General features: G+C 36.6%; 1 protein-coding gene across 1 annotated transcript in view; it reads right to left on the reverse strand.

Moving 5' to 3' along the window:
• Positions 1-3,276, reverse strand: part of pdia5 (protein disulfide isomerase family A, member 5) — a 54,083-nt gene extending 50,807 nt beyond the window's left edge. The window contains exon 1 of the mRNA XM_054615182.1: positions 3,210-3,276. Within this exon, the coding sequence (XP_054471157.1) occupies positions 3,210-3,269 (60 nt within the window). The 5' untranslated portion in view covers positions 3,270-3,276. The remainder of the gene's footprint in view (positions 1-3,209) is intronic.
• Positions 3,277-13,617: the final 10,341 nt, after the last annotated feature.

Here is a 13,617-nt window from a genome sequence, read left to right on the forward strand (position 1 = left end):
GATGTAAAAACTGCACATTTACAAGCTGTAAGTCAACACTTTGACAAGTGACAACCACTTTATCATTTTATAGCCGGTGAGTCCTGGTGGCACCGTGCCACCATATCAAACAGTGTCACTGTCTTAATTTGTACACCGTGAACTGTACAAACACACCCAAACTCCACCCTTGTTTGCAGAACCAGCGGTGTAACAGGAAGTAGAGCAGGAAATGGTCTCCAGCCAGTTAATTGGGAACACCTAGCATGGAGGTAGGATTTACTGCACTAGCTTTAGCCAAGTGAACCTTAATAAATGACCAGCTGAGAGCCATAACTTAAAGGTATCCTCATCACGGTGTAAAGCTCTTTACATGAACATGAAATACTGCTCTGGGAAGAAGGCTGGTGGAAATGGTCAAAAGCTCCAGGAACAGCTACATTACAGTGTAAAGTATAATTACAACAGACATCCTTTGAGTCAGAGGCTTTCAAAAAACAGTTTCACAGGAGGCTCAGTGAAGGGAAGTGAAACAGAATGAGATCAGTTATGTAGAGATACTGTGTTTTTTGGGGGAATTTTACAGTAAGAACTAATAAATGCGTCAGGACAGGCCTTCTTAATGCAGCTGGTGTCTGAAGTTATGAAGTTGACACAGCACAAAATAAATAAGGATGACTACTTCTTGTCCGTCATCGCAACAAGAAAAACATTAAAAACCAAACTGCATTCAGGAAAACATTAATTTATGTTTGAGTGAAGGATCCTCATGAACTCTATTCTAATCTACTATAATGTCTACCCGATTAGATAGCTTACACTATAACCTACTACATGTTCAACATCTCAAAGATAAAACATTAATTTGTGCTTAAGGGAATGATCCACATGTACTCTCTTCTATTGTTTTGTATTCTAGTAACGACCTGATTAAATATGCATGTAGTTTATATTGTTATATACTTCTTGTCCGACATCACAACAAAGAAAACAGTATAAACCAAACTCCATTCAGGAAAACATTCATTTATGCTGTACACCGTATTGACACAGCACAAACAACTAACTAATATTTATTCTAAAGTGACAAATAAGGAAAATGTAAGTGAATTATCCACATTAACACTATTCTAGTCTATTAAATATGGGTGTATCCTACATTATTATCTACTTATTGTCCAACATCCCAACAATGAAAACAGTATAAACCAAACTCCATTCAAATAAACATCAATTTATGCTGTACACCGTATTGTTACAGCACAAACTGTTTATTCTAGACTGTTAATTAAGGATAATTTAGGTAAATAATCCACATCTACTCTTCTATATTATATTAAATATATATACAGCGGGTAAAATAAGTATTGAACACGTCACCATTTTTCTCAGTAAATATATTTCTAAAGGTGCTATTGACATGAAATGTTCACCAGATGTCGGTAACAACCCAAGTAATCCATACATACAAAGAAAACCAAACAAATAAGTTCAGAAATTAAGTTATGTGTAATAAAGTGGAAGGACACAGGGAAAAAGTATTGAACACATGAAGAAAGGGAGGTGCAAAAAGGCATGAAAGCCAAGACACCAGCTGAAATCTATCAGTAATTAGAAAGCAATCCTTAATGAATATCAGCTGGTTCAGTCCCAACTGATGGACTATAAAAAGGTGTCTCATTACCAAGGTGTCACACAAGAAACATCTCATGATGGGTAAAAGCAAAGAGCTCTCTCAAGACCTTCACAACCTTATTGTTGCAGAACATACTGATGGCATTGGTTCCAGAAGGATTTCTAAACTTCTGAATGTTCCAGTGAGCACTGTTGGGGCCATAATCCGGAAGTGGAAAGAACACCAAAAACACCATAAACACCATAAACACCAAAAACACCAAAAACACCATAAACACCAAAAACACCAAAAACACCATAAACACCAAAAACACCAAAAACACCATAAACACCATAAACACCAAAAACAACAGTGAAGGTTGGAGGTGGGGCTGTTATTAATCTTCTATTAATCTATTAATCTTATATGTGTTATATATGTCATATTGATCATATATGTGTTATATATGTGTCATATTGATCATATATGTGTCATATTGATCATATATAGTGTCATATTGATCATATATGTGTCATATTGATCATATGTGTCATATTGATCATATATGTGTCATATTGATCATATATGTGATCATATATGTTATATATGTGTCATATTGATCATATAAGTGTCATATTGATCATATATGTGTCATATTGATCATATATGTGTCATATTGATCATATATGTGTCATATTGATCATATATGTGTCATATTGATCATATAAGTGTCATATTGATCATATATGTGTCATATTGATCATATATATGTGTCATATTGATCATATATGTGTCATATTGATCATATATGTGTCATATTGATCATATATGTGTCATATTGATCATATATGTGTCATATTGATCATATATGTGTTATATGTGTCATATTGATCATATATGTGTCATATTGATCATATATATGTCATATTGATCATATATGTGTCATATTGATCATACATGTGTCATATTGATCATATATGTCATATTGATCATATATGTGTCATATTGATCATATATGTGTCATATTGATCATATATGTGTCATATTGATCATATGTGTCATATTGATCATGTGTCATATTGATCATACATGTGTCATATTGATCATACATGTGTCATATTGATCATATATGTGTCATATTGATCATATATGTGTCATATTGATCATATATGTGTCATATTGATCATATATGTGTCATATTGATCATATATGTGTCATATTGATCATATATGTGTCATATTGATCATATATGTGTCATATTGATCATATATGTGTCATATTGATCATATATGTGTCATATTGATCATATATGTGTCATATTGATCATATATGTGTCATATTGATCATACATGTGTCCCCCCCTCAGAGGTCTTTACGACACTCTGTCGGCTGTACGGCAGCAGCTCATCACCCCAGCAACGACACCCGCGAGCCCCCCGCGTCATCACGGGGTTCCACCCGCGCGCCAACTTTACCTGCGCGCGGACCAGCCGCCGAGCACACGCGGGTTCTCTCTCTGTGCACGCGCACAACACAGTGACAGAACACACACACACACACGCGCACGGTACCGGTTACCACGCACACACACGCACACGCGCACGCGCACACTCACCAGCAGCACGAGCATTGTCGCCCCCGTCCTCGCGCTCCCGTGGCCGTTCCAGGAGGCCATGATGCCACGTCTGGATACGCATGCGCAGTCCGGGCTTTTCCACGGATTCTCCGGCGCCGCGCAAGGCCTCATGGGAGATGTAGTCGGAGGGCTCCTCCTCCGGCCCCTCCCCTCCGGGGTGTGCTGTCTGATAGGAGAGAGTTAAACATGTTCCTGTTCTACTCAGAGCTATGCAAGAACACAAGAACATCACAAGAACATACAAGAACATGCAAGAACATGACAAGAACATGCAAGAACATCACAAGAACATGCAAGAACATGACAAGAACATGCAAGAACATGCAAGAACATGCAAGAACATCACAAGAACATGCAAGAACATGACAAGAACATGCAAGAACATCAGAACATGACAAGACATGCAACAACATGCAAGAATATCACAAGAACATGCAAGAACAGGACAAGAACATGACAAGAACATGACAAGAACATGCAAGAACATCACAAGAACATGCAAGAACATGCAAGAACATCACAAGAACATGCAAGAACATGACAAGAACATGCAAGAACATCACAAGAACATACAAGAACATGACAAGAACATGCAAGAACATGCAAGAACATCACAAGAACATGCAAGAACATACAAGAACATGCAAGAACATACAAGAACATGCAAGAACATACAAGAACATGCAAGAACATCACAAGAACATGCAAGAACATGCAAGAACATCACAAGAACATCACAAGAACATGACAAGAACATGCAAGAACATGACAAGAACATGACAAGAACATGCAAGAACATGACAAGAACATCACAAGAACATACAAGAACATGACAAGAACATGACAAGAACATGACAAGAACATCACAAGAACATGCAAGAACATGACAAGAACATGCAAGAACATCACAAGAACATGACAAGAACATGCAAGAACAAGAACATCACAAGAACATGACAAGAACATGCAAGAACATCACAAGAACATGACAAGAACATGACAAGAACATGCAAGAACATCACAAGAACATACAAGAACATGACAAGAACACGCAAGAACATGCAAGAACATGCAAGAACATGACAAGAACATCACAAGAACACGCAAGAACATACAAGAACATGACAAGAACATGCAAGAACATGACAAGAACATGCAAGAACATACAAGAACATGCAAGAACATGACAAGAACATGACAAGAACATGCAAGAACATCACAAGAACATACAAGAACATGACAAGAACACGCAAGAACATGCAAGAACATCACAAGAACATGCAAGAACATGACAAGAACACGCAAGAACATGCAACAACATGCAAGAATATCACAAGAACATGCAAGAACATGACAAGAACATGACAAGAACATGACAAGAACATGCAAGAACATCACAAGAACATGCAAGAACATGCAAGAACATCACAAGAACATGCAAGAACATGACAAGAACATGCAAGAACATCACAAGAACATACAAGAACATGACAAGAACACGCAAGAACATGCAACAACATGCAAGAATATCACAAGAACATGCAAGAACATCACAAGAACATCACAAGAACATGCAAGAACATGCAAGAACATGACAAGAACATGCAAGAACATCACAAGAACATGCAAGAACATGACAAGAACATGCAAGAACATGCAAGAACATGCAAGAACATCACAAGAACATGCAAGAACATGCAAGAACATGCAAGAACATCACAAGAACATGCAAGAACATGACAAGAACATGCAAGAACATGACAAGAACATGCAAGAACATGCAAGAACATGCAAGAACATCACAAGAACATGCAAGAACATGCAAGAACATGACAAGAACATGCAAGAACATGCAACAACATGCAAGAACATCACAAGAACATGCAAGAACATCACAAGAACATCACAAGAACATGCAAGAACATCACAAGAACATCACAAGAACATGCAAGAACATGCAAGAACATGCAAGAACATGACAAGAACATGCAAGAACATGCAAGAACATCACAAGAACATGCAAGAACATGACAAGAACATGCAAGAACATGCAAGAACATCACAAGAACATGCAAGAACATGACAAGAACATGACAAGAACATGACAAGAACATGCAAGAACATACAAGAACATGACAAGAACATGCAAGAACATGCAAGAACATCACAAGAACATGCAAGAACATACAAGAACATGCAAGAACATGCAAGAACATCACAAGAACATGACAAGAACATGCAAGAACATCACAAGAACATGCAAGAACATGACAAGAACATGACAAGAACATGCAAGAACATGCAAGAACATGACAAGAACATGCAAGAACATCACAAGAACATCACAAGAACATGCAAGAACATCACAAGAACATCACAAGAACATGCAAGAACATCACAAGAATATCACAAGAACATGCAAGAACATCACAAGAACATGCAAGAACATCACAAGAACATCACAAGAACATGCAAGAACATCACAAGAACATGCAAGAACATCACAAGAACATCACAAGAACATGCAAGAACATACAAGAACATGCAAGAACATCACAAGAACATGCAAGAACATCACAAGAACATCACAAGAACATGCAAGAACATCACAAGAACATGCAAGAACATCACAAGAACATCACAAGAACATGCAAGAACATGCAAGAACATGCAAGAACATCACAAGAACATCACAAGAACATGCAAGAACATGCAAGAACATCACAAGAACATCACAAGAACATGCAAGAACATGCAAGAACATCACAAGAACATGCAAGAACATCACAAGAACATGCAAGAACATCACAATAACATCACAAGAACATGCAAGAACATGCAAGAACATGCAAGAACATCACAAGAACATCACAAGAACATGCAAGAACATGCAAGAACATCACAAGAACATGCAAGAACATCACAAGAACATGCAAGAACATGCAAGAACATGCAAGAACATCACAAGAACATGCAAGAACATCACAAGAACATGCAAGAACATGCAAGAACATCACAAGAACATGCAAGAACATCACAAGAACATGCAGTACTCAGGAGGGTCATTAGTTAATTGGCTCCTGATTGAATGTCTCTTAACGAGCTCTCACTTCTTGTATTCGTATTCGTCTGTTGCACTTATTGTATTCCTATTAGTTTGTTGCACTTATTGTATTCATATTAGTTTGTTGCACTTATTGTATTAGTTTGTTGCACTTATTGTATTCATATTAGTTTGTTGTTATCATATTATGCAGCCTCATCACAAGAACATGCAGTACTCAGGAGGGTCATTAGTTAATTGGCTCCTGATTGAATGTCTCTTAACGAGCTCTCACTTATTGTATTCATATTAGTTTGTTACACTTATTGTATTCGTATTAGTTTGTAGCACTTATTGTATTCATATTAGTTTGTTACACTTATTGTATTCATATTAGTTTGTTGCACTTATTGTATTCATATTAGTTTGTTTCACTTCTTGTATTCATATTAGTTTGTTGCACTTATTGTATTCATATTAGTTTGTTGCACTTATTGTATTAGTTTGTTGCACTTATTGTATTCGTATTAGTTGTTGCACTTATTGTATTCGTATTAGTTTGTTGCTTTTATTGTATTCATATTAGTCAGAACATCACAAGAACATGCAAGAACATCACAAGAACATCACAAGAACATCACAAGAACATGCAAGAACATCACAAGAACATGCAAGAACATGCAAGAACATCACAAGAACATCACAAGAACATGCAAGAACATCACAAGAACATGCAAGAACATCACAAGAACATCACAAGAACATGCAAGAATATGCAAGAACATCACGAACATCACAAGAACATGCAAGAACATGCAAGAACATCACAAGAACATGGAAGAACATCACAAGAACATCACAAGATCATCACAAGATCATCACAAGAACATGCAGTACTCAGGAGGGTCATTAGTTAATTGGCTCCTGATTGAATGTCTCTTAACGAGCTCTCACTTCTTGTATTCATATTAGTTTGTTACACTTATTGTATTCATATTAGTTTGTTACACTTATTGTATTAGTTTGTTGCACTTATTGTATTCATATTAGTTTGTTACACTTATTGTATTCGTATTAGTTTGTTAAACTTATTGTATTGTATTAGTTTGTTTCTATACTTTTGCTCTGGTTTATGCTTTAAGATGCTTGTTTAAGAAAGGAGATGCACTGATGACTTCTGGTGACTAGTAGTTCTCTTGAATACCTATGTTGAATACACTTCCTGTAAGTCGCTTTGGATGAAAGCGTCTGCTAAATGACTGTAATGTCATGTAATGTAATGTTATATAATGTAATGTAATGTAATGTAATGTTATATAATGTAATGTAATGTTATATAATGTAATGTAATGTAATATAATGTAATGTAATATAATGTAATGTAATGTTATATAATGTCATGTAATGTTATATAATGTAATGTAATGTAATATAATGTAATGTAATATAATGTAATGTAATGTTATATAATGTAATGTAATGTAATATAATGTAATGTAATGTTATATAATGTAATGTAATGTTAATATAATGTAATATAATGTAATGTTATATAATGTAATGTAATGTTATATAATGTAATGTAATGTAATATAATAATGTAATGTAATGTAATATAATGTTATATAATATAATGTATATAATGTAATGTAATGTAATGTTATATAATGTAATGTAATGTCTTTATCAAATCCACCTCCTCTCAGAACGCTTGATTAAAGTGTGAATCATTTCATTCAGTGGATCAACCAGTTACAAAGGAAAAATGACATTACTATAAAATATAAGTCCAGAAGTAACCTAAATATAGAATATAATAGAATATATGTTGACACTTTACATAAGTTATTCTTATATTTCAGTTTAAAGATAAACTAGTGGTTGTTTGTGCTGTGTCAATACGGTGTACAGAATAAATGAATGTTTTTTGAATGGAGTTTGGTTTATGTTGGACAATAAGTAGATAATAATGTAGGATACATGCATATTTAACCGTTTAGTCATTGGATTAGAATATAGAGAATATGGATCATTCACTTAAATCAACCTTATTTTTCAGTTCATTTCACAGCTTTGGTTTTAGTCTATCAGGTCTATATACAACTGAGGTATATATATAAATAAAACGTAGATAAATCAATAAAACATAAATAAGAATGAGGTTTTTTGATCTACTGTTCAATCAATCAATACAGTGTTCAGCATAAATGAATGTTTATTTAATGAGTCTGGTTCATACTGATTGTTTTCCTCGTCATGGAGTCACTAATGATGTCGGCTACAGACATGTTTAATCAGATAGTCAATAAAATACAATAGAACAATATAAACCTGGATCACTTACTTAAATTAACATAATCATTAGTTCATTTCAGTTTGTTCAAGTTCAATGACACAACATGAAAAAGAAAGAAGACAGAATAATATATTCATTTATGAATGGAGTTTGGTTTATGCTATTTTCTCCTCAGCTTATAGAATAGAATATAATATTATAGAATAGAATAGAATATTATAGAATTCAATAGAATGAATACAATACAATAAATGTGAATCATTAACTTAAATGAACTTCATCATTCATTTAATTTTATCAGGTTTAATTACACAAAATGTAACTGAGGGAGGTTAAATAGAAATAAAACAAATTCATTTTAATACATTTTCTGAATGGAGTTTAGTTTAAACTGTTTTCCTCATTGATCTGATATAATATAATATAATATAATATAATATAACAGAATAGAACAGAATAGAATAGAACAGAATAGAATAGAATAGAATAGAATAGAACAGAATAGAACAGAATAGAATAGAATAGAACAGAATAGAATAGAATAGAACAGAATAGAATAGAACAGAATAGAATAGAATAGAATAGAATAGAATAGAATAGAATAGAACAGAATAGAATAGAATAGAATAGAATAGAACAGAATAGAATAGAACAGAATAGAATAGAATAGAACAGAATAGAATAGAATAGAACAGAATAGAATAGAATAGAATAGAACAGAATAGAATAGAATAGAATAGAATAGAATAGAACAGAATAGAATAGAATAGAACTCCTTGGGTCCCGTGTCCATCACTAGTTTACTGTTTGTCACATTAAACTGATGAGCAGATACCTGGATGCCCGGTGGACTCTGTCACCAGGTAACCAGGTAACCAGGTAACCAGGTAACCAGGTAACCCCACGCACCCACACAGGAGCTCTGAGCCCAACAACAACAAGCAGGAACCTCCTCATGTTTCCCAGAAGCCTCTCTGTCTCTCTGAGGGGCCACTGTGATGCTCTCTCTCTCTCTCTCTCTCTCTCTCTCTCTCTATCTATGTCTATCTCTCTCTCTCTCTCTCTCTCTCTCTCTCTATCTCTGTCTCTACTCTCTCTCTCTCTCTCTCTATCTCTGTCTCTGTCTCTCTCTCTCTCTATCTATGTCTCTCTCTCTCTCTCTCTCTCTCTCTCTCTCTCTCTCTCTCTCTCTATCTGTCTATGTCTCTCTCTCTGTCTATGTCTCTCTCTCTCTCTCTCTCTATCTCTGTCTCTCTCTCTCTCTATCTATATGTCTCTCTCTCTCTCTCTCTCTATATATCTATATATATCTATATATGTCTCTCTCTCTCTGTCTATGTCTCTCTCTATGTCTCTCTCTCTCTCTCTCTCTCTATCTATGTCTCTCTCTCTTTCTCTCTCTATCTATGTCTCTCTCTCTCTCTATCTATGTCTCTCTCTCTCTCTATCTCTGTCTCTCTCTCTCTCTCTCTCTATGTCTCTCTCTATGTCTCTCTCTCTCTCTATGTCTCTCTCTCTCTCTATCTATGTCTCTCTCTCTATCTCTCTCTCTCTCTCTCTCTCTCTCTCTCTCTCTATCTATCTCTGTCTCTCTCTCTCTTTCTGTCTATGTCTCTCTCTCTCTCTCTCTCTCTCTCTCTCTCTCTATGTCTCTCTCTCTATGTCTCTCTCTCTCTCTCTCTCTCTCTCTCTCTCTCTCTCTCTCTCTCTATGTCTCTCTCTCTATGTCTCTCTCTCTCTCTCTCTCTCTCTCTCTCTCTCTCTGTCTCTCTCTCTCTATGTCTCTCTCTCTCTCTCTCTCTGTCTATGTCTCTCTCTCTCTATGTCTCTCTCTCTCTATGTCTCTCTCTCTCTCTCTCTCTGTCTCTCTCTCTCTCTCTCTCTCTATGTCTCTCTCTCTGTCTCTCTCTCTCTCTCTGTCTCTCTCTCTCTCTATGTCTCTCTCTCTATGTCTCTCTCTCTCTCTCTCTGTCTCTCTATGTCTCTCTCTATGTCTCTCTCTCTCTCTCTCTCTCTCTCTATGTCTCTCTCTCTCTCTCTGTCTCTCTCTCTCTCTCTCTCTGTCTCTCTCTCTCTCTCTCTCTGTCTCTCTCTCTCTCTATGTCTCTCTCTCTGTCTCTCTCTCTCTCTCTCTCTCTCTATGTCTCTCTCTCTCTGTCTCTCTCTATGTCTCTCTCTCTCTCTCTCTCTCTCTCTCTCTGTCTCTCTCTCTATGTCTCTCTCTCTATCTCTGTCTCTCTCTCTCTCTCTCTCTCTCTCTCTCTCTCTCTCTCTCTCTCTCTCTCTCTCTCTGTCTCTCTCTCTCTCTCTCTCTCTCTCTCTATGTCTCTCTCTCTCTGTCTCTCTCTCTATGTCTCTCTCTCTATGTCTCTCTCTCTCTCTGTCTCTCTCTCATCTCTATGTCTCTCTCTCTATGTCTCTCTGTCTCTCTCTCTCTCTGTCTCTCTGTCTCTCTCTCTCTCTCTCTCTCTCTGTCTCTCTCTCTCTCTTCTCTATGTCTCTCTCTCTCTCTCTCTGCGGGGGGTGTCCATGCGCACTCCCTTTTGCGCGTGCATATCTGCCCCATCGTTGCCTACAACCCCCCCCCTCTCTCCTCCCCCCCCTGGTCCCACCCCCCTCCCCTCAACCCGGTGGTATCGTCCGACGCTCCAAGGAGAGAGACATAGAGAGAGAGACATAGAGAGACATAGAGAGAGAGAGAGAGTCTGCTGCAGGTCTCCGGGAGAGAGGCGCACACAGCGGCTATAGAACCCGTGTCAGTCTGTCTGTCAGTCTGTCTGTCTGGTCTGGGTCTGGTTCTGGGTCTGGTTCTGGTTCTGGGTCTGGTTCTGGGTCTGGTTCTGGTTCTGGGTCTGGTTCTGGTTCTGGTTCTGGTTCTCTCCTCTCTGCGCAGCTTTCTCATCATCTTGCGGAATACAAACATCTTCAAAGGTAAGAAAAGAAAATCACTTTTCCTCTCTTTTCTCTCTTTTCTCTCTTTTCCTCTCTTTTCTCTCTTTTCTCTCTTTCCTCTCTTTTCCTCGTGGAAAAGCACTTTTGTAGGAAGGTGTGGATCTGATACCGGAGACCTAATGACACAATAGCTGCTCTGGATCCACAAGATCCACAAGATCCACAAGATCCTATGATCCACAGCACTGTGCTGGTCTATAGTTCTGTAGTTCTGTAGTTCTATAGTTATATAGTGATATTGTTATATAGTCATATAGTGATATAGTCATATAGTTCTATAGTCATATAGTTCTATAGTTATATAGTCATATAGTTCTATAGTTCTATAGTTCTATAGTTATATAGTCATATAGTCATATAGTCATATAGTTATATAGTTCTATAGTCATATAGTTCTATAGTCATATAGTCATATAGTGATATTGTTCTATAGTTATATAGTTATATAGTCATATAGTTATAGTTATATAGTTATATAGTCATATAGTTCTATAGTTCTATAGTTCTATAGTTATATAGTCATATAGTCATATAGTTATATAGTCATATAGTCATATAGTCATATAGTTCTATAGTCATATAGTTCTATAGTCATATAGTTCATATATAGTTATATAGTCATATAGTTCATATAGTTCTATAGTCATATAGTCATATATAGTCATATAGTTCTATAGTCATATAGTTCATATATATAGTCATATAGTTCTATAGTCATATAGTCATATTGTTCCATAGTTCTATAGTCATATAGTTCATATAGTTCTATAGTCATATAGTTCTATAGTCATATAGTCATATAGTCATATAGTTCTATAGTTCTATAGTTATATAGTTCTATAGTTCTATATAGTCATATAGTTATATAGTCATATAGTTATATATAGTTCATATAGTCATATAGTCATATAGTCATATATAGTTCTATAGTCATATAGTTCTATAGTCATATAGTCATATAGTTCTATAGTCATATAGTTCTATAGTCATATAGTCATATAGTTCTATAGTCATATAGTTCTATAGTCATATAGTTCTATAGTCATATAGTCATATAGTCATATAGTCATATAGTCATATAGTTCATATAGTTCTATAGTCATATAGTCATATAGTCATATAGTTCTATAGTTCTATAGTCATATAGTCATATAGTCATATAGTTATATAGTCATATAGTCATATAGTTCTATAGTCATATAGTCATATAGTCATATAGTCATATAGTCATATTTCAGGTCTTCCTCTCTTCCTCTTCCTCTTCCTTCTTCCTCTCTTCCTCTTCCTCTCTTCCTCTCTTCCTCTTCCTCTCTTTGTGCCACTTTCCTCGTGTTGTCGGCAGTGAGCGGCTCTCTCTTTCTGCCTCCAGCAGCTTTACTGTCCGCTCACGTCTCCTCCCGGGATCAGAGGAGCTCTGCTCTCCCCCTCACCCACAGCACACTACAGGAGCACCTCGGGGGTTCGATGCCCACAGAGAGAGAGAGAGAGAGAGTCTCTCTTCCAGTCTGTTCTCACAGAGGAGACATGTGATGCTCATATGTCTCCTCTGAGGTGTGGATGGACACATTGTCATTCTTTCTACTTTGCTCATGTTTTTCTGCCCATAATGACCTCATTGCATCAGTTTCAAATCAGCAGATTGGCCTTTACGCAGCGTTTCTGCACACATTCAGTCTCTTTATACATTATTCTTTCTATTCTTTTGACATTCCTGATACTTATTCTGCATGAAAACACTCAGCGGTCGGATGCATTGTTGAGGAGCTTCTATGTTTGGACCCTGGAGACGGTGCGTGTCCAGCAGAACGCCTCCCTGTGGAACACACACAACACAGTGTTAATAAGCAGCACATTATTATATTATCATATATATATAGTTGGTTATTGTGTGAACGCATTGTTAGCTGGAGGCGGTTCCTCTGCAGACCGACAGAGGGCAGTGTTGAGCAGCTCACTGAACACCTTTCCAGGTGAAGTTTGCTGCATCATGTCCAACCAGCCCTCCTCTGTGGGACTGAACATGCACAGGGACGCTACCTTATGGAGTATTGCCTTTGTGATTATTAGTATGATTTATCTTTTATATAGCTAAGGTT

Source organism: Anoplopoma fimbria, chromosome 16 (assembly GCF_027596085.1).
Source record: "Anoplopoma fimbria isolate UVic2021 breed Golden Eagle Sablefish chromosome 16, Afim_UVic_2022, whole genome shotgun sequence".
NCBI lineage: Eukaryota > Metazoa > Chordata > Actinopteri > Perciformes > Anoplopomatidae > Anoplopoma > Anoplopoma fimbria.